At 39.8% G+C, this 27883-nt stretch overlaps 1 protein-coding gene across 1 annotated transcript in view; it reads left to right on the forward strand.

Moving 5' to 3' along the window:
• RXFP2 (relaxin family peptide receptor 2) overlaps nt 1-27883 on the forward strand; it is a 99248-nt gene that overhangs the window by 29309 nt on the left and 42056 nt on the right. Inside the window, exons 4-7 of the mRNA XM_050766012.1 lie at nt 17798-17944; nt 21305-21382; nt 24632-24737; nt 25547-25618. Coding sequence (XP_050621969.1) covers nt 17798-17944; nt 21305-21382; nt 24632-24737; nt 25547-25618 — 403 coding nt within the window. The remainder of the gene's footprint in view (nt 1-17797; nt 17945-21304; nt 21383-24631; nt 24738-25546; nt 25619-27883) is intronic.

Here is a 27883-nt window from a genome sequence, read left to right on the forward strand (position 1 = left end):
CACCCTTTCAACTAAAAACAAAAATTCAATTAATAATTGTCGTTTGATTTTATTTCTAAGTAAAAGCCGTATTTCAAACTCCTAGTACCAACCTCACAAATATTTGTTGATTAATTATAATCTCTGGGAATTTTTATTTTCGAATCTTGTATTACTGTTGACTACTAATTTAAACATTTATGTTTAAAATGATTTCTTTTCAAAGCAAGACACATTAATCAATGCTTTGACATTTTATTTCTACTTATACAAATAATAGGACTTGCTCTATAATTAGTAAAACTTTTTTCTTTTTCACAATAAAATTGTGGACAATTAAAATGGTAAGGCTTTTCATAGTAACCAAAGAAAGTTCATTTAGAATTGCCTAAAAGTAAGGGTTGTCTTTTTAATGTAAATAATATTTGTGATAGACTCTTAGACCAGATCTAAACAAAACAGAAAACTAGAAATGATGTGATCATCTGCTCTCCTCTGACCATCATCACTCTGGAGTGCCTAAGGAATGAGTGACTGACTGCCTTAAGCTACAGGCACTAATAGACAACTACGCATAACGTATCTTATTATTATATGTATTTTATCATTAATTTATTCACTGTGTATCTTTGTTAACCAGCTTCAAACTACTTTTTAAAAAACATTTCTTAATGGACAAATTAAGAACCATATTACAAATAAAAAACATGGGCTTATGTAGGAAATTAAAAGCATGAAGTATTAAGGCTGCTACTGGGTAACTACCAATTATGTTTTGTGGAATTTCAACCTGTTGAAATATGTCCATAAAATTCAAGTAATTGTTACTAACTATCTCGCATTAACATAATTAAACTGGGAACTACAAAGCCACAGGCAGATCTAAAAACAATATCTGTCTCTAAGAGTAAACCTGTCTAAAATAAAGTTATTAAAAATAACTTTAAACTTTTAAAAAACATTTCTTAATGGCCAAATTAGGAACCATATTACAAATCAAAAACATGGGCTTATGTAGGAAATTAAAAGCATGAAGTATTGAGGCTGCTACTTGGTAACTACCAATTGCTACTTACTCAAATAATATGCTTAACCTCCAAAACAGGTTATCCAAAATTGGGCCTGAACAGTATTTTGAGGGGAGCAGTGTTTGACTGCCCCCTAGTGGCCAAGCTCAAGGCACGCCTGGCATGGTCCTTTCTTAGGGATGTCAGTTTCACTTGGCCACTCTGACTTGAGAAAAGGTTTTCCATCTGAATTTTAATTTCACACCTTTATATTCATGCTGTGGACAGTTGTGAAAATCAAGTATATTTCAGGCCAGTCATCCCAAAGACTGACCTGCTTGCGGGCTGAATGAAGTCCACTGTGAGGGAGAAGGAAAAAGATTGGGAACATGGGAGTTAAAACCTTTAGAGACGTGTTATCCCAGAAGATGCCAGCTAAATACATCTCACAACAGATGCTTACTTGTGTGCTCATCTTACTGTGAATAAATATGACCAGATGCAATCAAAGAGTTTTAAGGCCTCTCACTGGAAGTGACAAAATTGCCTGCCATGTGAATTTTAGAGGCAAAATTGGGATGCTGCTTTCTAATAGGTTGATATTGAAAAATGGCACATTTTCTGGCCAGGCACAGTGGCTCAAGCCTGTAATCCCAGCACTTTGGGAGGCCAAGACGGGCGGATCACGAGGTCAGGAGATCGAGACCATCCTGGTTAACACGGTGAAACCCCATCTCTACTAAAAAACAGCCAGGCGAGGTGGCGGGCGCCTGTAGTCCCAGCTACTCAGGAAGCTGAGGCAGGAGAATGGCATGAACCCAGGAGGCGGAGCTTGCAGTGAGCTGAGATTGGCCACAGCACTCCAGCCTGGGCGACAGAGCGAGACTCCGTCTCAAAAAAAAAAAAAAAAAAAAAAGAAAAAGAAAAATGGCACATTTTAATTCCGGAATATAGTAACCCAAATAAAATTCAATTAACAAAGAATGGTTTTGTATAAATAGTTATGCAACAAAAACTGCACCTAATTTTTAGGAGTACATATCTATTTAAGAGCCCAGAATGGCTTGGTTTACTTATTTGGTCAACATATAACTCAACATTCTTTGGGTAAAATGAGTGTGCTTGTTTCACATGTGAAGTAGTAGTGGAATTAGAGGCCTAATTATCTACAAACAAAAAATAAGCTTCTCATATGCTTTACTCACCTGTACTTCCAGGTGTTTTGTATGTATTTTTAAAAATTAAGTTTGCAATGAAGGTCAATGTTGCTATCAGAAAAGTGCCCTGAAGCCAAAATAAAACAGCTGATTCAACAGTCATGTGATAAACAGACTTCTGAGTGTTTTAAGATGCAAAAAGAATTGTGATTGTGGCCAGGCGCGGTGGCTCACACTTGTAATCCTAGCACTTTGGGAGGCAAGCAGATCATTGAGGTCAGGAGTTCGAGACCAGCCTGGGAAACATGGTGAACTCCCATCTCTATTAAAAATACAAAAATTAGGCAGGCATGGTGGTGCACACCTGTGGTCCCAGCTACTTGGGAGGCTGAGGCAGGAAGAGTGCTTGAACCTGAGAGGCAGAGGTTGCAGTGAGCTGAGACCGCACCACTGTACTTCAGCCTGGGCAACAGAGCAAGACTCCGTCTCGAAATTAAAAAAAAAAAAATTTAAAGAATTGCGATTGAAAATGTAACTTTATTACAAAGTAAAAAGCCTTTACAATATGTTCAGCGTGACTGATAAAGTTCTAGCCCTCCTTTCCCATCCTCCCCCTTCCCATTGTTCTGACACAGGCCCTGTCCAAGCCTCTCTCCTCTCCTTCCCACCTTTATTTATTCTCCCCTCCTCCCTGCCTTTGCAGGAATCTGTCTCAGATGCTCTCCCGGCCTGTCTTCCCTCCATTTTCATGTCTCGCCCTTCTACCCCCATCCCTATCTTCCTGGTGTCCTCACCTCTGAAATCTCCCTTCTGCTCTCCTTGGGTCTGCTCTTCAACTCTCTTGCTCTCCGAGTTCCTATCTCCCCCAGCTCTGCCTTTGTACTGGCTACATCACATTCTTGGTAACTCTCACACCTGCTCCATCCTAATTGGTCAATTCTGGCTTTTCATTTCCACCTTGGAATACCTCTATCCCTCAATTTGCCCCCTTTCTCAAGTATTCCTCTCTCTAATCACCTCCTGTCTTTGCCGAGCTCCCTCCCCAGGGGCTTCCTGGATCTTCTTTGTCTCCCTCTTTTGGCCTTTGCCTTCTTTCTATTATTTGTCTCTATCCCACAGTCTCCTGGCCTGACCAGTGGTCACCATGTCTGTTGCTTGCTAGAATACACGCCCAAACACCACCAAATGAATATTGTATCTCTGTATTACTTCAATACTGGTGTGCTGTCTTTTTCTAGGTCCAATGATTTGTCTACAATTCTAAAATCCAGAAAGCTCAGAAAACTGAGTTGATCACCTTTGCCTACAAAATCTGGTCAGAATTGGCCAGGAGCTATTTAGATTCTTTATGCACTTATTGTAAAATTTCATACATTGTGCTATAGAAAAATGTTCATGTGCTTGGTTATGGAACTTTGCCCCAAGCCAGTAGGAAATGTTACATAGTTCATAGCATATGCATTAACTTTCTAAAATCACAAAAATATGATAAATTCTGCAACATATCTCTCCAAAGGGTTTCTGCTATAGTGGTACAGATCTCTATTAGCCATGCCCCTCTACAGATCACCAACTGTTCCGTGCCATATTATTCTCGAGTGGTATAATGGCTATTTTATTTGCCCAAGGAAATTCAGTGTTAATAGAATGTGTCTGATGAAGGAAAGATAATTTTAACTAATTCTCCTTTTCTCTGATTCCAGTTTATTTTCTATTCAATCGCTAGGTTATTTTTTTTTTCAGTGACTATATTTTTTATTCCGGTCATTCCAATTATGTTTAAAGCTGTCTGGGGTTTCATAAACTTTCATTCTTATTTCATGATATCTTCCTTCCATTAGTTCTTTGAGAATTTTAATCATGCAGAGTTTAAACTAGTCTTTAAAGCTCTATCAGCTGGGCGCGGTGACTCACGTCTGTAATACCAGCACTTTGGGAGGCTGAGGTGGGCGGATCACCTGAGGTCGGAAGTTTGAGACAAGCCTGGCCAACATGGTGAAACCTTGTCTCTACTAAAAATACAAAAAATTAGCCGGACATGGTGGCGCGTGCCTGTAGTCCCAGCTACTTGGGAGGCTGAGGCAGAAGAATCGCTTGAACCCAGGAGGTGGAGGTTGCGGTGAGCCGAGATTGTGCAACTGCACTCCAGCCTGGGTGACAGAGTGAGGCTCCATCTTAAAAAAAAAAAAAAAAAGTTCTATCATCTCTTTCCCAGGTATGAATTCCCCCTTTTTGTGGAGCCCTGAACATTTCATAAATTTGGAAGAATGCTTCTCCTGCATGCAGCTCCTCAAAGTAGTCTCAAAAGTAATTCCACATAGCCCAGGGAGTGTTCAGATCTGAACCGTCATATATGTTAGCATCTCAGAGATTTTGCCTGTGGGTGATCCAGTTCCAAATCTCATGCCCATTTGCAGCGGTATCACCACAGCTTCCCCTACTGGCCATGAGCAAGCATTATTTAAATCATAGTCTTTGGTGGTCAGAGTTATTCCATACCCCATGCATTGTCAGGGGCTCAGTCCCAGCGGTTGACTTCATGCAGATCCCAGCCTCTGCCAGTTGGGCTGCACTAAGCCCCTTTCTCAAACTGGCATTGAACCCAGTTCTGATTGTTTCTCCAGTCCCAGCTCCCTGCAGAACAAGTGGCTTTACGTCCTCTCTCAACAGTGCCTTTTTCTGAATTCATGTTCTATGAAGAGCTTTCTCTTCTATAACCCAAATGTGTTCATGGAAAAGCATAGTATCAGTGTTTTCTGTGTCTATGGAAGAGTATGATGTGAGAGCATATTCAGGGTTTTCTCACAATGGACGACATTGATCCAGAAGTTCAGCAAAGAAGGTAGCTTTTGTCCTTCAGATTGTGCATTTTCAAAGATAGGACATGGGTGAACGTACACACACCAGAGATCTGGAGTCGTGAAGTAAAGTGCTACACAAACGTTAACAGATTAGGAGACGGGAGGCAGCAGAGCAACAAGGATGCTGGATTTGGGGTCAGCAAACCCATGTTCAAGTCATAGCCTTGTTCAAGTTTGGCCTTTGGCATACCAAATAACTTCTCCGCTTCATCCGCAATACTTATATAATTATCGAGTTTCCAAGAACCACTTGTCATGATGTCAGAGACACAGATTCCACAACTCCAGCCCCTGAGGATTCAATAGCTCTATGGTGGGTCATGGGCTCTGCATGTTTAGGAAGCGGCCCAGGTGATTCTGATAAACCTGTTCAATGGACCATACACCTGGAAAAACTGGTCAAAATATACATGGGCTTTTTTTTCTTTGAGGTGCTTATTTTTGTTATATTCATTGTGTGTGCCAGGATGGATAACTGGATTCACCTGGATTGTTTGACGCACTAATTCTACTTGAAATGGTGTTTCAAATTTGGAGGCAATAAGGACAAATTAAGTATTTGGGAAGAGAATATCTGAATCTACATTGTTTAATTATCAATATAAAGTTTCTTAACAATTAGTATAGTTCAAAAACTGTAATTAATATGCTAGTTTACCTGTAGAGCAGCCTTGATGTTAATTACCACTCCTGCCTTTAAAAGAAATTAATAAACTCATAACACAAATGGCTAAGGAAGAATCTCTTCTGGTTTGGGGCCAGATTCTATTTCTTATTGGTCACCTGGCTTTCATTATCCAATTTTTTATTCGATTATAGCTCAGCCAGTAGACATCGGACAGGTCAGTGCCTCTCTCTCTCTCTTTTTCTGTTATTCACACCTTGCCTGGGACATTCTGTTTCAACCCCATAGGCTAAAAAATAGTGTATCTATTGCTGTAGATATTTCTACTCCTAATTTCCTTTCATGTAAACCCATGTTATATAAGAGATGTAGAAGATACTGATTCTCTTTCATTCTGCCTTAAGAGCCACCGTAAAAATATTCCCTTAAAAGCCTCAACATTCAGTCTGAGGGTGAGATGATATCTTTATGTAAACTTTCTTATACATAGGAAAAGGATAATAATCTACACTGAGTGTTACGGGAAAACTCTTTTCCCTTATTTGAAGCCATTTCCTTTTTGGCTGTTTCCTGTTTCCCACTTTAAAACGCCGCTCGTACTGTAATAACTAAAGTTAAAATTAACCACTTGGAAAAATAAGTTGCTCTCCCTAAAAGCACAGGGTTGTGTACATGCTGTTATTTTTGTTCATTTTACCTGTGAATTGTAAGTTTTGAAAAGAATAAAGCATGAGAAAATTACCTGTGCTATGACCCGATTCTCAAAATTATATGGGCCACCTTACTCCAGCCTACATAGACTCCAGCTAAAAAACTACGAGAGGCCCTTTGCCACCGCTCCTCTTCCCTAGAAAATGGCTTAAAAAAAAAAAAAAAAAAAAAAGATGGTGCCAAGCAAGTTTTTCACTTAAAAAACTGAACCATTGGTGTAAGATGAATGAAAAAAAGAAAATGAGCATAAAGCTTCTATCATATGCACTCAACCCACATTGACATCATCATCAGCAGACGTATGCCCAAGTTTGGCCTAAGCTTCTGACATGGATTAGCACTGAAGCACTGATGTGCTCTCCACTCCCACATATGGAGCTTTAGGTCTATGTGGCTCACTTACAGAAACAGCATTGCTATTCCTGAAAATGTTAATTAAGTTCAGACAACAATTTTTGAGGCATCTGCTTTACACTAAGAACTGAAAACTTCTCTAGCCATTGAATCAAAATTAATAAATTCCATTATTTTTAATGGCAAAAACCGCAATTTGTTTTGCACCAGCTTAATATACTAATAATGACATGCTATAAATACTACATAGAGGTATGTGCAAGATGGTTTGGGTAGAAAAAAGGGAAAGTTTGTACTGAGGAGTGGTTTTGAAGTCTCAGTAAAGTTTTTGCAAAAATGACTTCTGAGATGATTATCAAAGAAATAGGAAATACGGAAAACAGAACATGCTACAGTCTTAGTATCTGGAAATACAGAGAATAGAACATGCTACAATCTTAGTATCTTAATTATCTTAAAAGTTAGGGCTGCAAAGAATGTTTTCCTAACTGAATACAAGATAATTGTAAAAAGTGAAGGAGAACTGTCCACTGGCCCTGCTTGATCTGAAATCACTTTGGATGTTGTAGTTTGCTCATCTTCAAGACTATATAGTACGTCATCGAGAAACATTCCAGAAATGTTTATCCATTTTATTTTTCAAAGACACTTGGATTGTTTCTGGCTTGGGGTTATTGTGAATAATGCTGCTGTGAATGTTCTTGTAAGAATCTCTTGATGTACATGTGCATGAATTTCTATGGGCATTTACCTAGAAGTAAATCTACTGACTCGTAGGGTTTGCACAACTTCAAACTTAGTAGATACTGACAAACTGTTTTCCAAAGCAGCTGCTCCAATTAACACTCCACCAGTGTATGAGAATTTGCATGATTTTACATCCTCACCAAATAGTGTATCATTGGGTTTTTTATTTTTAAATTATACCCATACTAGTAATCTTAGTGATATTTTATTGTGGTTTTAATTTGCATTTCCCTGATTATGAATTAGATTTAATACTTTTTCAGATGTTTTTTGTCATTCAGATATCCTCTTTTGTTCAGTACCTATTCAAGTCTCTTGCCCATTTTTCTATTTACCATTCATTTTTTTCTTTATTGATTAGTAGAACATCTATACGTTTGCTGATTACAGACCCTTTGCAAGTATCCTCTACTCTGCAACTTGTCTTTGCACTCTCTTAACGATGCCTTTTTAAAAAGACAGGCCAGGCATGGTGGCTCAAGCCTGTAATCCTAGCACTTTGGGAGGCCGAGGCGGGCAGATCATGAGGTCAGGAGATCGAGACTATCCTGGGCAACATGGTGAAACCCCATCTTTATTAAAAAAAAAAAAAAAATTGCCAGGCGTGGTGTTGTGCACCTATATAGTCCCAGCTACTCGGGAGGCTAAGGCAGGAGAATCGCTTGAACCCGGGAGGCAGCAGTTGCAGTGAGCCAAGATTGAGCCACTGCACTCCACCAGTCTGGTGACAGAACAAGACTCCATCTCCAAAAAAATAAATAAGAAGACGTTCCTAATTTGTATATTGTCTAATTTAAGTATCTTTTCCTTTATGATTAGTGCTTTTATTTGGTTTTTCTTCTTTGTAGTTTCCTTAATACATCTACCTCACAGTCATAAAGATTTTTTATTTATCCTAGAAACTGTATTGTTTCACCTTTCATATTTCATCCTATTATCTATCTAGAATTGAGCATCACCTCACCCCACTGCTCTGTAGTACAAACGTTTACATGTGTGTCTGTCTTTTTCCAAACTTTCTATTCTGTTCCATTGGTCTGTCTTTCAATGTTTCCACCAACATCACACTGCCTGAACTATTGTACCATTATAATATGTCTTGCCATACAGATAATGAGTCCTCTCTCCTTGTTCTCCTTCTTCGATGGTAGCCTGGCTCTTCGTGTTCTTTTGCATTTCCACTTGCCTTTGAGAATCAACTTACCCATTCCCACACACATACTCCTGGGATTTTTATTGAGATTTCTTTGAATCTATAGACTGATTTGGGGAAAGAATGAACATCTTGAAAATATTGCCTTCCACTTATTTAGGTTTTTAATGTCTTTCACTAATAGTATATACTTTACATAAATGTCTTGCCCACTTTTGTTAGATTTATGCCTAAATACATGATACTGTTCATGCTATAGTAAAAGGTGTGATTTTTAAAACATTTCATTGTCTAATAGTTGCTGAAATATAAAAATACAATTGATTTTATAGAAACTTTGCAAAATTCACCAATGCTAAAAATTTATTATTTTAATATTCACAGTTATATTATTTATGAATAATTACAGTTTTATGTCTTCTCTTCCAATATGTATGCCATTAATTTACTTTCCTTACTTAATTCCATTGGCTAAGCCCTCCAGTACAACAATGAATAGATATAGTAGTAGTGGACACCATCAATCTCAAAGGGAAAGCCTTCAAAACCTCACTTGTATGCTGTGGGATTTTATAGATAACACTTAATTAAATCAAGTAAGTTACCTGCTATTTTTAGTTTGCATAGTTATTTTAAAGTCAGGATCTGGCAGTTCCATCTCTGGAACCTCTCGTAAACAGAGTTAAAAACAAGTGACAAACTGCAAGAAAATATTTGTGAGTTACAGAACAGAGGACTAACCTCCCTAAAGAATTCTGGTTGCATTGCCAGATTCCGTTTTCTCACACGTGGTTCCAAACACTGGTCCTGACTATTGCTGTCAGGAATGAAAGTTTCACTGTCTCATCAGCATGAATTAGATGAAAAACAATCTTTTCAAAGGAATACATTTTTCATAAAGCCAAATGTATTCCTTTGAAAAGATTGTCTTTTCTTCTCCAGATACATTCTCTCTAATTTTTAACAATAAAATACTACTTTTCTAATAAATCCATGTTAAAATATATGGTAACTCGGAGTTTTAAAATCATCCTTATTTGACAAACTAAAACATCAGTAACTTTTGGCAGGTTTCTCTAAATTCTTTAATTGAATTTATTTGGTCTAAGAAATGCAAAAATCTAGAAACTTCTGATCTAACGCATGTTAGAGATGTCAGCATATTGACAAAGAAAACGGAGCTGATGAATTAAGGAGATAAAGAGGAAGAAAAGGAATTTTTAGAAAATATGGAGGAAAAAAAGCTTTTAACCTGGGGACCAAGGTTGGATGTGTCAAATGCAGAAAACCAAGCAAGATGAGGACTATGAAAGAGCCATTGGATTTAGCGTCAAAAAGGATGACAGTGATTCTGGTGAGAAGAATGTCAGCAGAGCAGCAAGGTCAAGGTGGAAGCTATGGATTTAAGAATGAAAGTGTGGTAAGGAAGTGGAGATATTGACTTACTTGTACGGTTCTTCTGAGAAATTTAATTGTGAAGGGGAGGAGAGTATATCTCAGTTTTATAGGCAGGCAGATATAACAGGATTTGGGTTGGTTGACTGGTTTATTTGTTTTGAAGATGGGAGCTGTACAATAGAGAGACAAACATACTGAAAATAGCTGGGTGGGGTGGCTCACGCCTATAATCCCAGCACTTTGGGAGGCTGAGGTGGGTGGATCACCTGAGGTCAGAGTTCAAGACCAGCCTGACTGACATGGTGAAATCCCGTCTCTACTAAAAATACAAAACAAATTAGCCGAGTGTGGCGGTGCATGCCTGTAATTCCAGCTACTTGGGAGGCTGAGGCAGGAGAATCACTAGAAACCTGGAGGCGGAGGTTTCAGAGAGCCAAGATCATGCCATTGTACTCCAGCCTGAGTGACAAGTGTGAAAACCCATCTCAAAAAATACATATATATATGTGTATATATATATGTGTGTATATGTGTGTGTGTATATATATATATATAAAATATAGGAAAGAAAGGAAACAATGCAGAGTCTGAGAAAGTGAGGTCGAGTGGAGCACAGAACATAGATGGAAGGCTTTACTATGGGAAGGACAAGAGGCCTTCATTCTTTGTGCATCACAAAAGAATAATCCAGGGACTTGGTCTAGTCCTGTGCAGTTTCCATACACTCAGCACGAGCAGTCTAGGTGGATGGTACCCACGCTTACATGAGGTGGGTCCTGCCCAAACACATGCTGCAGCCTTGGATGCAGGTACATTCATAAGTTGATGTGAATAGAATCTGGGATAATTCCCACTCAGAGGAAGAACAGCCAGTGAAAGTTCCATGAAACATAGCAGTCAATGAATCAGAGAGGAATTAAGGGACCAAGGTAGCACCTTCTCTCCACATTTCCCAAACCAAGTTCCCATTGGGCTTCCCCTTGCCTGTCTCCTTCACAATCCCCCTTTCCATGGTCTTCTCCCCTTCACCCACCACACTGCTCATTCTCTCCATTCACTCGCCTCAGGCAAGCTTTAGGAAGAAGGTAGTCTCTCAACTCATGTAGAAGGAGATGAACTTTACATACTAATAGATAAGATTTTTAACCTAAAATAATGCGTCTCTAAAGGTGGAGGTTTGGCAGTTTACCAGTCAGCAGAAATAATACTTTTGGAAGGGAAGTCTTCCTTCTTCCCTTAAATCCCTTATAACCCACGAACGGCCACAACTTCTGTTTGTGACCCACATAAAGGCATCCAGGCAAGCAGGATGTGGGGCTGACATCCATCCCTGGTAAGGATGATGTTGGCAGTTTGAAATTATCCTTCTTTCCAATATAAATCAAAATGTATTGAGTCTACACTCTGTTCCACGAAGTTAGGCATCATTTCCCCAAATCTGTCTTTCTAACATCAGGCAGTCATCAGAAGAAGGAGGGGGCAATATTTTCTGCTCCCCCCACCGCCGAAAAAAATCTGTGAATAGGGTCCTGAGGGACTTTTGCCAGCATAAAGTAGTGGCTTTGTCTCAGAAGAACATGACAGAAAATAAAGGTTGGGAGAAATTCCGTTAGGGCAGGAATCTCTGAAATGGAAAGGAGGTGGGGTAAACACATGTGAGTGAAACTGGATCAAAATACTGAATATAATAATTGATGTGGCCAAGAAACACCATCCAGGCAGGGAGTACCAAACAGCTGCATGAAAGGGTAAGATCGCCAAGTTTGGAAAATAACAACAACCACCACTACCACCACCAAGAGGCCAATTTCTCTTCACCTACCTTAACGTAAAAGCCTTTGCTCGTTTTCTTCAAGCAAACAACAAATCATCTACCCAACAAAGGTGGACTTCTAGTAAAATTCACTCTTCACAGAAGTAGGGAGGGCTCCGGCCAGGTGCACTCAACTGATGGAGCTGCTTCACCTTGGCTTCTCAGTGGAGCTGCCCAGGATGGTGCCACCCCCATCAGAGATCCCAGCCCCTGAGTTCCAGTAGCAATGGACACTGTCTGCCTTGCTGACGGACAATAAAACGCAATGCATAGTAGGCACTTAGTTAACACTTTCTGGATGCTAAATGAATGTTTCCTCTGGTACTGCAGTTAGTTGGCTCTCTGGAGCAGATGGCACAGGCTTCTCTGGCAATTTCTATAGCCCCCCCTGCAGCACCATTGCCATCCCTGGTGACCATGTCGTCTGACTTGGGTTAAACACCACCCCACCTTGGCGATGCGCTCCTCCTTGGCCTATATCCCCCTGGAGCCATCGTCCCTGGTGTTAGAGCCAGAACATCTGGCTGAGAGGATACAGGCTTTCTTCAGCTTTATATAGGACTAGCATTGGCAGAGAAACAGAGAAAGCAAAAAGAGACTTGTATATCTCCATCAATTCTTAAACTGAGGACCTGAAAGATGATTCTCACCTGTTGTTTCCCAATAACCCAAGGGAAGTGTTGATGGGCAGCAAAAAATAGCCTTGGGCAGCAGTCCAGTTGGCTTTAAAAGGCCATCTGAACGTCATTTTAAAATCTATTGGCACAGACACGTCCAGAATATTGACCAGAAGACAGAAGAAGGACGATTACTGAGCAATTCTCTTTTATATGTTTGAGCTTCCACTCAGCTGTGTGTTTGGCAGGGGTCCCATGGAAACCACTGGAGAAGCCATCAGCACTGCTGTGATGCAGGCATCCTCCATTTTTATAATCCCCAGGCTTCAATAAAAGCTGTCTCTTCCCACTTCCACAGATGGCAGGAAGAACAGACAACAGAATACACTTTCTACAGATAGCTAGTGATGCTTTTTTCACTATGTACCAAGTACAGCAGGGGTTCTAATTATTATTTAATTTGTATAATGACAGAGCGGAATGATAAATGAAGTGCATGAAAGACTAAACAATATTTTCTCATCAGAATAACAGCCTAAATCTGCTGCCTTGGGAAGCTTAAATTTTGAAAAGGGTTCTTCCTTCAATTCCTTTTTTTAAATTTCTAAATGGCTCATTAATTCACATGTTCATTTAAAAAATTACTGAGCACCAAGTAAGACACTAAGTTAGACAATAGAGATATAGGTCACAGAGGGAAAAGGGTGGGGAATACATTGTATTCATTTATTCTCCTTATATATAAAACATTTGTGTTTTGAAATATCTTCAGGAAGATGCCACTCGGGTGGAAAACGGAATTACGAGAAATGCAGTTGGCAGGTTCTATTCATACATGTTCAGTCTCTTCCTCCCCTTCTTTGTCCACACTTGCTAGATGCAACTCAATTTTTTTTCTAGGAAAAAGGAAACCATCTTGACGCCTTTTATTTGTGACAGTTGATTGCTTGTTTGCCCCTGTCGCCTAGACTTTCTGAATATGTGAGATGGGCATTTAGTTAGGTCCAGCCCTCAAAGAACTCACAGTCAGCCGGGCACAGTGGCTCATGCCTGCAATCCCAGCACTTTGGGAGGCCAAAGCGGGTGGATCATTTGAGGTCAAGAGTTCGAGACCAGCCTGACCAATATGGTGAAACTTCATCTCTACCAAAAATACAAAACTTAGCCAGGTGTGGTGGTGTGAGTCTGTAGTCCCAGCTACTGGGGAGGATGAGACAGGAGAATTGCTTGAGCTCGGGAGGCGGAGGTGTCAGTGAGCCGAGATCGTGCCACTGCACTCCAGCCAGGTGACAGAGCAAGACTTCATCTCAAGAAGAAAAAAAACAAAACAAAAACAAAAAACAAGAAAACACAACTCACAGCTATTTTTATAATAAATCCTGGAAGGAAACACCACATGCCACCTTCAAAGGATCCTACTCACATCGCCTCACCTCTCTATTTCAAAATTCTCTTTAATTGAATGCTTAATCGCTTCTTCTAAACATTAAGAAAATATTGTTAGGAGGCTGTAAGGACATTTTCCTTGGTTATTTATCATTTACAGTCCTCCTTCAGCTTTCAAAAGAGATTTGAAATAAAATAAAAATCATACATGTGATATGGCTTTTAAGATGGAATAACATAAAGAAGTAGGGGAAGCTTTTATTTTGGTCACTATCTTTCAGAGAAGTCACATAAAAAATCTTGAAATGCTGAGGCACAGCAAGCTTCCATTTTACATAGAGCTTCCTTCTTAACATTCTGTTTTCTTACCTTATATGGAAATTGCCTGTGTGCCGACATTAACCCAGGGTTACTATGGGCCAGGCGCTCTCCCCACTTCATACGCATCAGTTTGTCTGTCCCCGAAACACACCCACAAGGGAGATGTTCTCATTAATTCTATTTTAAATGTGAGGAAACTAAGATTTAAAGAGGTTAAGTAGCCTGCTCAAGGTCACATGGCTAGTGAGTGGCAGAGAGAATTGTAATCCAGGTTTGAGTGTCTCTGAGGTGCATTATCACTAACGAATGTGTTTAAATAGTAGGTCACATCCCATTAGGGGATCATGAAATCAACTGAGAGGCATGTGATCCCTTCTCAACTGAATAAGATAGAATAGCAAGGATCAAAGCTCATCCCACATAACTTTAAAAGAGTGATATTTCAGGAAAATTTTTTTCATTACGTGGATGTGGGTGTGGCTGTGGGATGAGGGTGCGTGGGTGTGTGCTAGTGTGTGTGGGTGTGAGAGTGAGTGTGCGGGTGTAGGTGTGTGTTGGGAGTGTGGTTATGGCTGCGTGTATGCTGGACTGTGATATAAAATACATTTCTAACTGTAAATTACTGTCTTAAAAAAATTTCTAAGCCACTACACGTAGATATATTGACTCTCTCTCTCATTCATGTTCCAAACACAGGAGGACTACTCATTTTTATAAATCTGCCTCCTACAGAAATCTTTACAAGCAAGAAGTTGAGGGATTTTAAAATCTATGACTCAGTATGCCTCTCCCTGCGTGAACAGGCTTAACAAGCCAACCCCAGTGCCAAGGAGCGGAGAAGTCTTCCTAAAATAGTCACAGATTTGACTGGTCTTATGCCTAGCTGCCGAGAGTAAATCTTTCATCCACTACTGCAGCAATAGCGAGACAATAATTTTTGCTTTTGTAAGAACAAAACGCCAACGAGCAGGAAAACATCCAAAAGCCACGCTCTGAGTCTTCCTCCTCAGTCAGAAAAGACCCAGATGTTGTGGCCACACCAGCCTCCAAGAGTGTGCACCAGCATACCCGGCTGCCCCCAGAGAGGGCCAGAGGCTCTGCTTTTCTTTTTTTTTTTTTTTTTTTTTTTTGAGACGGAGTCTCGCTCTGTCGCCCAGGCTGGAGTGCAGTGGCGCGATCTCGGCTCACTGCAAGCTCCGCCTCCCGGGTTCACGCCATTCTCCTGCCTCAGCCTCCCGAGTAGCTGGGACTACAGGCGCCCACAACCGCGCCCGGCTAATTTTTTGTATTTTTAGTAGAGACGGGGTTTCACCGTGGTCTCGATCTCCTGACCTTGTGATCCGCCCGCCTCGGCCTCCCAAAGTGCTGGGATTACAGGCGTGAGCCACCGCGCCCGGCGAGGCTCTGCTTTTCTGTGCTTGCTGGATCTCCATGGTCATCAGGACTAAACGACTCAAGCTGAAATGATATACTCATCCTCCCTAATGACATCACTGAAAGCTTAATGTGCACTTGTAATTCAGACGTAGCTTTAGTGCCTAAACTCCAACTCCTGCCCTTTAACAAATGACATCTTTGTTAATGAGAGCAGCAGGTTCTACCTCCTTTAGGAGAGTCTCCTGAGGGGCCTCAGGGGAACACGTCTCTCTACAAGGCAGCATTTGCTTGGAGGGCTCAGGCCTCACAAGGGCATTTTTCCCAGCAATCAAAGTAGACGTGCCTTCATGTTCTCAGTCATTTCCTCATCTTTATTTGGGGATATTAATGCCAACTGTACACAGTTGCCATTAACATCAAATCAAGTATCTAGGAAATGCCCAGCACAAAGTAGATGATGTTCCTATTAAAGTTTGTTCCTTATCCTTCTGCTATGTTAAAAATATCGTCTCCCACACAAACCCAAGGGAATCCCAGGTCATGATGCCAGCCTTCAGTGGCGTGGTTAGGAGCACTTTGCCCACATCCCTTGCTCCCTTCAATGAATCATGCCAACCTATAGCCATTCTTGTGTCTACACTCTCCTTAAATCAATTTCTGTGAAGTTCCAATTTTTTTTTTTTTGAGACTGAGTCAAGCTCTGTCGCCCAGGCTGGAGTGCAGTGGTGCCATCTTGGCTCACAGTAACCTCAGTGCCCCAAGTTCAAGCAACTCTTCTGCCTCCACCTCCTGAGTAGCTAGGACTGTAAGTATATGCCACCATGTCTGACTAATTTTTTTATTTTCAGTAGAGATGGGGTTTCACCATGTTGGCCAGGCTGGTCTCAAACTGCTGGCCTCAAGTGATTTCCCCACCTCGGCCTCAAAGTGCCGGGATTATAGGCGTGAGTTACTGCACCTGGACAGAACTCCTTTTATAAAAATACATGACTTCCGTAATTTTATTAGCCAACTTACGAACATGTCTCTTTATTTTCTGAAAAGTATTCTCTCAAAATTGAAAGAATATCTCTTACATCTAAATTGCTAGAATTGTTTTGGTCATCCTATCCATAGATATAATACTTTTGTAAATGTCAATTATATTTCCTTTCTTTAATTTCTTATTCAACTCAGCAGTTATTCAACTCTCATTGGTCTTCTCTTATGTACCCTGCACCAGAAGATTGTTTTTAACTAGTCCCGATTTATGCTCCTTGAAATGCAGATTCCTAAATCGATTGATAGTCTCCTAGTACAATGGCTAAGGGTGGGCCTACGGAGTCAGAGGGACGATTCAAAGCCACTCTGTGTCACTTCCCAGATGAACCACTGCACGCAAGATATTTAACTTCCCTAATCCCAAAACATGAAGGATAATATCGCCCATACCATAGGCTGGCTGAAAGATTAACAATGATAACCACTGTGTGAAGTGTCTGGCAAACAGTAGACCCAGTAGACACCATAGATGAGTGTTCAATGTTCAATCCTAGTTTCCCTCATTCTAATGTGTTTCTGGATTTCTCTCTAACTCACACTTAAACTCTCCTTTTGCAGGTATATCTTTATCATGTCACCTCAAATCTTTCTTGTAAAAGATTAACAAGTAAATAAATCTACCCATTTGACCCTATTAGCTCATGGTTTTACCTTTCTGTTTTCAAGGGTGGATGACTCCTTGATTCCATACAAAACTAGGACAATACATCTGGTTTTGTTTATGATTACCTTGTGGAAGTGAATTCAAAATGAACCCTGATTCTGTTCTTGATATAGCTGGTATTCGGTGTGATTATGGCTGTTTAAAATGTTATCATTGGCCGGGCGAGGTGGCTCACACCTGTAATCTCAGCACTTTGGGAGGCCAAGATGGGCTGGTCAGGAGTTTGAGACCAGCCTGGCCAACATGGTGAAACCCCGTCTCTACTAAAAATACAAAAATTAGCCGGGCGTGGTGGTGCACATATGTAATTCCAGCTACTCAGGAGGCTGAGGCAGAAGAATTGCTTGAATTTGGGAGGCAGAGGTTGCAGTGAGCTGAGATCGTGCACTCCAGCCTGGCAACAGAGTGAGACTCCGTCTAAAAATAAAAAATAAAGTTGTCATTAAGAATATTATTCAAAGAAATTGTGCACTAAGAATAACACCAGATGAACTCAACTCATATAGTTCTTGTGAAAATTAAATGGGATAACACAGAGAGAGCTTGGCCATGGTAACACTTTTTTTTTTGCCCCTCTTTCATGTAGATTTCGCACTGACTCAAGCTAGCATGATCACTCCTTCATGCCAAAAAGGATATTTTCCCTGTGGGAATCTTACCAAGTGCTTGCCCCGAGCTTTCCACTGTGATGGCGAGGATGACTGTGGGAACGGGGCAGACGAAGAGAACTGTGGTGAGTGCTCCCCTTGTGTTCCTCACTTTATGAACACCCCAAAACTGTGAGTCCATTGGATAATGATTGTGATAAACTAGGAAAACTGATTTGGTTTTCTGTAGGGACTCCCTTGGAAACACAAATAATGACTCCCCGATGTATTTGTGCTAACGACCTGAATTTTTGTATGTTGAGGTTGCTTAAGTCAGAAATACAGTATCATAAAATGTTATATTTTATAAAAATAAAATTATATTTGAAAATCTACTTCAATACTCATATTTTAACTTTAAGGGGCTTTCTATGACTACCTCCTTATGGCTGGTAATTTGGTTCAGCTCCAAGAATATTCATAAAGTGGCCAGGCACGGTGGCTCATGCCTGTAATCCCAGCACTTTGGGATGCCGAGGCAGGTGGCTCACCTGAGGTCAGGAGTTCGAGATCAGCCTGGCCAACATAGTGAAACACCAGTCTCTACTGAAAACACACACAAAAAATTAGCTAGCCGTGGTGGCAGGTGCCTGTAATCCCAGCTACTCAGGCGGCTGAGGCAGGAGAATTGCCTGATCCCAGGAGGTAAGGTTGCAGTGAGCCAAGATCGCGCCACTGCACTCCATCCTGGGCAATGAGAGCAAAACTGCAACTCAAAAAAAAAAAAAAAAAAAATTCATAAAGTGTGAATGGGCCTAGCTAGAGAATTAACTGATAGAATGGACCTATACTGAGTGCCCACTATGTGCCAGGAGCTCTCCAAATTACTGGGACACAGTGAGATTAAGAGAGACAAGTGTCTTGACCTTGTGGAGTTCACATGGATAATGTGAACTAAGATGATGATAAACCTGTATGTAAGGAATTAAATAATCTGAGTGATAAGTAAGGCAATGAAACAGGATAATGAAATAGAAAGTAACTTGGAGGGAGGGATACTTCAAGGACGTAACCGGAGAAAATCTTTATAAGATGATGACGCTTGGATAAGGAAGGAAGGAAGGGAGGGAGGGAGGGAGGGAGGGAGGAAGGAAGGAAGGAAGGAAGGAAGGAAGGAAGGAAGGAAGGAAGGAAGGAAGGAAGGAAGGAAGGAAGGAAGGAAGGAAGGAAAGAAACTATGAAATATTCTAGAGGGGCAGAATTCCAGGCAAAGGCAACATCAGGTGCAAAGGCCCAAGGCTGACTGAAACAGGATGATGTGTTTGATGGTGTATGACTCAAGCAGAGTGAACAGGGGTATACACAGGCAATGAAGGGGTAACCAGAGGCCAGATAACAGAGCATCTTATAGGCCAATTTCAGCTCTGTTTATTGAAACCTAAAAAAATATTTTTCTCTGGAGGAGACTGATGCCAAGAGAGGCTGATATGTCTAGTTAATCAGAAAAAATCCTGCGTGTTTTCTCCCACAGAGAGCTACCTCTCTTCAGCACTGCCCAACCACCCACCAAAGTGGGGCAGCAAAGCCCATGGCATGCATCTCCAGAATCTTCTGTCCTGCCCCTGGGTACTCAGGCATGCCTCCCTCTGAGGGACACAGCCTCTGCCCACACTTCCCGTGGATCACTTCTACTTATTCTTCAGGGCCTGGTTTAAGTGTCTCCTCCTCCAGGAGGGCTTCCCTGGCCTCCCTGAAGCTGTATCACCGTTCTAGGATGGCCGCAATTTATCTGTGTTATCACAGCACCCTGGGTGTATCTGTATGCTGCACAAAGTAGAATGCCTTATCTTTTCATTGTTGTTGATGTTGTTTCTTTGTTTGTTTTTGAGATGGAGTCTTGCTCTTGTTGCCCAGGCTGGAGTACAATGGCGTGATCTTGGCTCACTGCAACCTCTGCCTCCTGGGTTCAAGCGATTCTCCTGCCTCAGCCTCCTGAGTAGCTGAGATTTCAGGCGCCCTCCACCATGCCCAGCTAATTTTTTGTATTTTTAATAGAGACGGGGTTTCACCATGTTGGCCAGGCTGGTCTGGAACTCCTGACCTTAGGTGATCTGCCTGCCTCAGCCTCCCAAAGTGCTGGGATTATGGGCATGAGCCACTGCGCCCAGCCCTTATCATTGCATTTATCTTCCTAGGTAGGAACTCCTTGAGAAGAGGCCTCAGTCTTATCACAGAGCTTAGAGCAGTAGAGTGCACAGTCAGTGCTTAGTTTTGGGGGCAACTCTCTGGATGCCAATGGGCAAGTTACTCAAATTCTCATCCTTTCCTCTTTGCTGCATGGGAACCAGAAGCCGTGAATGTTTACCCCATGAGGATTTCTGAACCCAAATTAAATAAAGCAAGGGAGGCAGCATCATAGTAGAATTATTGAGAATATTAATAAGAAATAGAAATAAAGATTCCAAGGATCAAAGCAGACTGTGGGCAATTATTTTAATTTACTTAGGTATTTGTGTGAACTTCAGTATCTTACATTATAATGCATATTTTATTATTTTATAGCATATACTGAAATAACAATACTTCACAATTAGGCCTCCTTTTTTAAAAATATGATTTATCAAAAAGAAGAGGAAAATTTGGCAAATAAATTATACATACATATGACAAATTGACATTAATATATGACAAATCGAGGAAATGTTATTTTTCTCAGCAGGACTCAAAAACCTTTATTATTTATTTATTTATTTGAGACGGGGTCTCCCTCTGTCACCCAGACTGGTGTGCAGTGCCGTGATCACTGCTCACTGCAGCTGTGACCTCCTGGGATCAAGCTATCCTCCCACCTCAGTCTCCCAAGTAGCTAGGACTACAGGTGCGCACCACCACGCCCAGTTAATTTTTTATTTTTTGTAAAGAGAGGGTCTTCCTATGTTTCCCAAGCTGGTCTTGAACTCCTACATGCAAGTGATCCTCCCATCTCAGCCTCCCAAAGTGCTAAGGTTACAGACGAGCACCACTGCACCCAGAAAAAAGCCTTTAAGAAACTTTGCCCTTGCTTTATTAAAAAAAGTCGGATGACATAAATGTTATCAGAACTCAATAATATATCTATCAAGTATGTTTCTACATATACAGCAGGATGCACGTGACAAAACAACATTCAGATATTTTCTTCGGAGGTTCTCAAAGTTAAGGTCAAACGTGGAAAATGTCAGTATTAGAAATAGTTGATATTTTCCAAGACATTTATATTTATGTAAAATAATTACATACTTGCATTGCAAATTTAATGGCACATACATTTGGTGTATTTTTCATGTAAAAAAGGGACACCTTGCAGATGTTTGCCTGACTTTTTCTCCCTTACTATGTATTTAAAAGATCAATCATTCTAATACTTAAACATATTTAAGTTTAAAATCATTATCAAATTGTTCAACTTTTGTAAGACGGTATTTAATTTCTAGAATAAGTGACACATCTCAATCATCATTTCACAGGTGACACTAGTGGATGGGCGACCATATTTGGCACAGTCCATGGAAATGCTAACAGCGTGGCCTTAACACAGAAGTGCTGTAAGTGGTTTTGATTCAAAGACAGTATCAGCTTTGTGAAAAACATGATTTGTGATGCACAGATTTATATAGAGGGTAATGTGACAAATTCCCTTTGCAATTTCCATTTTAGTTCAATGTATTTCACTGGCTAACAGGTCTGTTGTCTGCCTGTGGGATTGGAAAGATAGAAAAAAGAAAACAACCATCTCCGTTTATGCTATTTTCATGCAGTACTCTCTGATTGCAAGAATATATAAGTATTGAATAATTGTGACTCATAGTAAAGTTCTTATTCCTTTTCATTATTTTCTTCAAGAAAGATGTTAGGCACTGAGAGGACAACGATGACTAAGACGGAGTTCTAACCCACAAACACCTCACATGTAGCAGGAAAGACAGTTCCTTACAAAAGCAGTGATGATATAATATTATTGCTAAAAGGGAGGAATAATGTTTGCACCAGGGAATGGGGAAGCCCATTGGAAGAAATGATGGCTGTGCTGAGGGTGGGGAAAGATTGCCAGAGAGGATAACATTTGAGATGGACTTTGAAGTCCTTGGATGGAGGAAAGCTACGAGGTGACAAGACGAGCAGGGGAGCAAGATCAGCAAAACACTGGGGTCGGAAGATGCGCAGCAGGCTGCAGGATGCCTTTTCACAACCATTCTGAGTGCATGAGGTGGACGGGCAGGAGCTGAGCCTAGAAGGCTGGGGCCAGCCCATGAAAGGTTTTGGTGCACACATTGAAGTGTGGCCTCTATCCTGTAGATAGAATTTTACGGGGGGATGTGTATATGTAGAGACATAGATATATAATTAGGAAGATTAATGTACAATTACATACATTAGTATGTATATGTAAATATATGTATATAACATATATATATCAAATACTACACTAACAGTATTTTATGTACTTTATAATACCAGTTTATAATGACCACTTATATACTTTATAATGCACAAGAATATTCTGTATGAAAATTAGAAACTAAAAAAGGATAAGATTAAAAATAAATACAACCAAAAGCTCTACTATTTTCTACCTAACCCACAATGAGTCGTCTTGCCCACATCCCATTTTCAAGGTTACTACTGTATACAACAGGCAATCATCATAGTTTTGGGCCTAATGTTTGGTTTGGTCTTATATTTATTTTATTTTTTAATGAGGAGGAAGAGCACGTGATCAGAAATGTATGTGAGGAAGATTATTTCATTAGAATTGCAGAGAATGAATTAGAGTAGTGAGTCTCAGCCATGGCAACAGTGCCTGCAAAGAACGTCTGACAGTGTCTAGAGACTTTTTTTTTTTTTTGAGACAGAGTCTCACTCTGTTGCCCAGGATGGAGTGCAGTGATACAATCACAGCCCACTGCAGCCTTGAACCTCCCAGGCTCAAGTGATCCTTCCACCTCAGCTTCCTGAGTAGCTGGGACTACAGACATGCACCACCATGCCTGGCTAATTTTCATATTCTTTGTAGAGATGGGGTCTTGCCATGTTGCCCAGGTTGGTCTCAAACTGCTGGGCTCAAGCAATCCACCCATCTCAGCCTCCCAAAGTGTTGGAATTACAGGCGTGAGCCACCCATGCCCAGCCTGGAGACACTTTTGGTCATCCTGATGGAGAAGGGTGGGTTGCTGCTGGCATCTAGTGGGTAGAGGCCAGGGCTACTGCTGAGTATCCCACAGTGCAAAGGACAGCCTCCCAGGACAAAGAACGATTGATCCAAAATGTCAATCATGTTCAGATGGAGGAGAAAGAATGATGATAAAAGAGATACTGGATATTATATTTATTCCAATCCCCAGGAAATGCCATTGAGAAGACTGAGGTAGAGAGAGATGCAAAAGGCGTTTCAGAAAAAGAATCCACAGAGCCTGGGGGCATGATTGGCTTGCAGGTGATGGAGGGTAAACAGTTAATGCTCACATTTCTGGTTTTGGCGACACACCCAGCTTGACCCTATGAAATTATTCTATTGGTAAATAAGTTTCCAATCACAGATTTTCAATTTAATCATATAAGCACTATTTCAATGGTGGTTATGTCAATAAATATTGATATAAGCATATGAAAGTTATCTTTAGGAAGTTGAACTAATTAACATATATGTATAGACAACATAAAATATTTTCAAAAATTTATACACTAAAAGCATCTTTTCCATTAAGTATATACTCAGTAGAAGTTTGTTGGCTTTACTAATAAAATTCAGTAAAATTTATTTTTAAAATAACATTTGGATAAGAGTGATCTAAAAGAAGCAGGGCAACTAAAAAGAACTTATAATTACATTAAAAGAAATAACAAAATAAATTCAAAAATAACTCTCACATTCTTAGCTCTATCATACAAATATTCATAGGCTCAGAGGAGAAATCAGACTCCAAAAATACTCTCTTTCTCAAAGTCTCTCTCTCTCTCTCCTCTGCCCTCTTCTCTCTCTATCTCACACACACACACACACACACACACACACACACACACACACACACACACACAGAGTGATTGTCCTATGGACCAGTTTGGCCTGGCTTCTCCTTAGATTTCTCACTTCTTTACATGCCATTATCTTAGTAACTATGTAAGTCCCTTCAGAGTACATCCTGAATCCTTTCTTCTGAACGCTTCAGATAGCTAGATCTTTGGTTATCTCAGCTTTGCAGCTTCTCTATAACTTTTACCTTCAACTTTCAACTTCATAGTGATGAAAAACAAAGAACCAAAATGAAGGAATATCTGGCTGGATGGATTTTAGTAAAGTGCCAGTGTTGTTATGGTAGAACCTGCATCTCAGTCTTCTCATGGTTCTTAGGGAAGTTTGAAAGAAGAAAAAAATTGAATCTGATTTTAAACAAAAAGCATTTATTGAGCAACTATTTTATGGTATTCAAATGAACTGAACTGACTCAGTCATATCCATTAAGAATTAATCATACTAATGTTTTTCATTGAAGTGAACTTAATCTTGCTTCACTAGATGAGTTATGCTAGTTAACATTTTGTGCGTTTTTTCTAATCACTTGGTAAACGTCTCTGAAATGACTACTAGAAGCTAGAACTGAGATTAACACATTAGTCTACATTTGAGTAGGAGAGAATTCTTATTTACTTTTATTAGGGGCTGAATGAGTTCATTTAACAGATGTAAATTTTATACATTCAATGAAAAGAAAACAGTATCAGTTATTAAAGGCAAAGTCATAATTAAAGAAATGTATTTGTTTGCTAGTGAAATCTTACTCTTTTTGTCCCATTAGTTCTAAAACAGTATCCACAATGCTGTGACTGCAAAGAAACTGAATTGGAATGTGTAAATGGTGACTTAAAGTCTGTGCCGATGATTTCTAACAATGTGACATTACTGTGAGTAAAACTTAATTATTGGTGATATTTGTCCCTATAGTCACATGAAAACCAAGGAAAAAACCAATAGTGTTGCGTGTGTGTTAGCAAAATAATAGAAACTCTGTTTAAAACTACCAGTCATCAGATAATTCTCCATGCTTCCTATTCAGGGGGAAAAAATGATTTACACCCTGTATGTTAGATTAGCCTGGATCAGTTAACTCATAAATGTCTGTGGGCCTGGAGTTCTTATTTTCAATTGTTTTCTGATTTATGTATGATTACTATTGTGCTTGTGCTGAAATGTTTTTGTTTTTAAAAAAGGAAGCACGCTTACTTATTCTATGCCATTTTTAACATTGGTAATCTATCCAAGACTGCAAAGATATAAAACATCCATGAAGCTAGCAGATATGTTATATCATGCAAAATTTTCTGTACTTTGCATAAAGTTATTGAAAGCCTCAGGAATGTGCATTCATGTCATCATTTGGGCATGCAAGAGTGGGTTGGGATCTTTGGTTGGTTTTTGGTTTGGTTTGGTTTGTTAATGCACCCAGAGAGTAAAAACAAAGAAGTTAAATCACCGTGGACTTTCCAGTCTGCTATACTAACTAGATACATTTGTCAAATATTTACAAACCACTTTATTTTGCTATATAAACTTTTCATTCTCCCATAAAAAATTTTTAGTTATTGTCATGTTCAAGTATGGATTAGTATAATGGACATCATCAAATATTCTTTTCCCAAGCATGTGGCTTCTAGGGAAGAGCTGGGTTGGTCATGAAAATCCATAATGAAGTTTGCTTTACATGTTATTTTAGGTCTCTTAAGAAAAACAAAATCCACAGTCTTCCAGATAAAGTTTTCATCAAATACACAAAACTTAAAAAGATGTAAGTAGCCATTAATAGCATATTTATTTTTTAAAAAATCCTTTTGGTTGTATAAGATGTTTTTGATCTAAAAATAAAATAAAATATCAAGCTTTTTATCATTACATTTATGTTTCTAAATGTAATTAAGATTAGAAAATAAAACATTTAAAAGTATGTTATCTTTCCATTTCATAATTTAAAGGAGCTGAACCCATTTTATTTAAACTTTTTCAGAGAATTAACTTGGAGTCGAGGTAAAACATCTCAGTAGGAAAATACACAGTTCTATTATTTTCCTCAAGATATTGGGAAAATGACATTGCACATTCAGAGGCACTTTTTCACTTGAAAAAAAGAGTGACAGCATAAACAAGAACAATCAGATCATTTCAAATACATAATGATAGGGTACAGACATCCCCCAGGGTGTTAGGAGTGAAAACATGGGAGTTGTGCAATCAGTGATATTAACATATCTGAGGAAAGAAAATGCCAATAAATAGGACATGATCAGCAGAGAAGGTATTCTGTGACAAAGAAGGGCCAATATGCTTCCAGAATCATCCAAGGAAGAAAACCGTGAACTGTGAAATATAATTCCTAGAGATGATCTCTCTTGGAGGGAAGGATGCACCACAATTTTCATAAACAATTCCTTTGCTTTGATTCCCTACTAACCAAGCAACCTTAGGATGATGAATTTAGTTTCCCAACGTCTTCATTTTAAAGTATTTGAAAAGCTGCATGGCATAGAGAATAAAAGCATTCCTGTAAGTGGGATGGGATGCTTTCTATTCACATTTATAAATCAAGAATATTCAGGTTCGTGTATCAGTCATTTGTAAGTTGGATCGGTGTCTGTCAATCCCTCTGGGCCAGTCGCTCTGGGGCGCTGGAGGGGCTACACCTGCTGAGATGATCATTAGACTAGATAACAAAATTAGCAAGAGAATGCTGTACACTCTGCAAGCCCCCTTGGCGGTACCATCATCTTATTGTGTTATCCTTCAGTATCCAGCATAGAGGCGAAAAGTTTCTAGAAATGTGAAATTTGTGAAAATCCAGGAATAAAAATTATCTGAATCTTTGTTGATACTGGGCACACACATTTGGTTTGAAATACCATCAAGGATTTTGTGTTCCTGAATTTAGGTACAGATTTCCTCATACAAGAAAAGAAGTAGCTACTGGAAGTCCACGAGGTAGAACCTTGTGTGAATATCAATACTCAATCATACCTGGGTTTGACTGTGGCCTCTGTAAAGCCCAGCTGCTCTCAGACCTGTTGCTTCATCCTAAAGTATGTGGGTATGTGGTCATGTCATTGTCACACTAGAGTAGCTATGCATTGACTCTGCATGTCCAGATTCCTCTAGAGAGGAAATTCTAACCACACTCTTCCTAGTCTTCCAATAAATCCCTAAAATCACAACCTGTTCATTAGATGAATCAATATTGTCTTTGCACTGCCTGAATAACACATATGGGAGGAAAAATAGCACTAGCAGAAAGGAAGGGAAGAGATTTTTTGTTTCAGAATTCTTGTTTCATAGCAATTGAAATTCTATTTTCTAGAGTCATAGAAGTTTTAAGAATTTCTAATTAAATCTTTTCATTATACACGAAGTAACTAAAGTCTGCAATGGTTAAATGACTCACCTAAGATCTACAACTAGTAAGTGGAAGACCCAGAATTACAGCCAATGTCTTCTGATGTCCAAAGTAGTGCTTACTTTACCATAACAAGAAACCTTAAGAGGGAAAGAAATTGTTCTAGCATTCAACTGAATTTCTACCAGCACAGACTGTCCCACCCCATGTAGAATTCCCTTGTATATGTTTTGCCCCCTAATTTTGGGCACGCTGACTTCTGGGGAGGGAGCGGGGTCACCAGAGGCTCAAGCAGGAGGGTTAAAATTAAGACTTCTCAGGCCATGTCCTTCCTCGGTCTATTAACCTATAACTGTGTTCTATGCCAGTATCTCCCTCTGCGGTCCCAGTCCCTGCTAGCCCACTGAAGAGAATATAGAAGCAATTTAATAATTCAGGTCCATAATTTTCCAAGTGAAAAAAGATAGAGATTAAACTTTATTGCCAAGATTAGCTAGCAATTTCTCCAAGTAAATGTTTAATTCTGCTTTGTCAGAGAAAACAGGCACCACATCATAACCTGAATATCACCTGACAGGGCTTCTCCCGATGCAAGCTGCTATTTGATCGTTTGCAGGCATTAATTTTCCCAGAGACTAATAGAAAAGAAGTTATGAGACTCTCATCAATAAA

The sequence above is a fragment of the Macaca thibetana genome, chromosome 17 (assembly GCF_024542745.1).
Source record: "Macaca thibetana thibetana isolate TM-01 chromosome 17, ASM2454274v1, whole genome shotgun sequence".
Taxonomy (NCBI): domain Eukaryota; kingdom Metazoa; phylum Chordata; class Mammalia; order Primates; family Cercopithecidae; genus Macaca; species Macaca thibetana.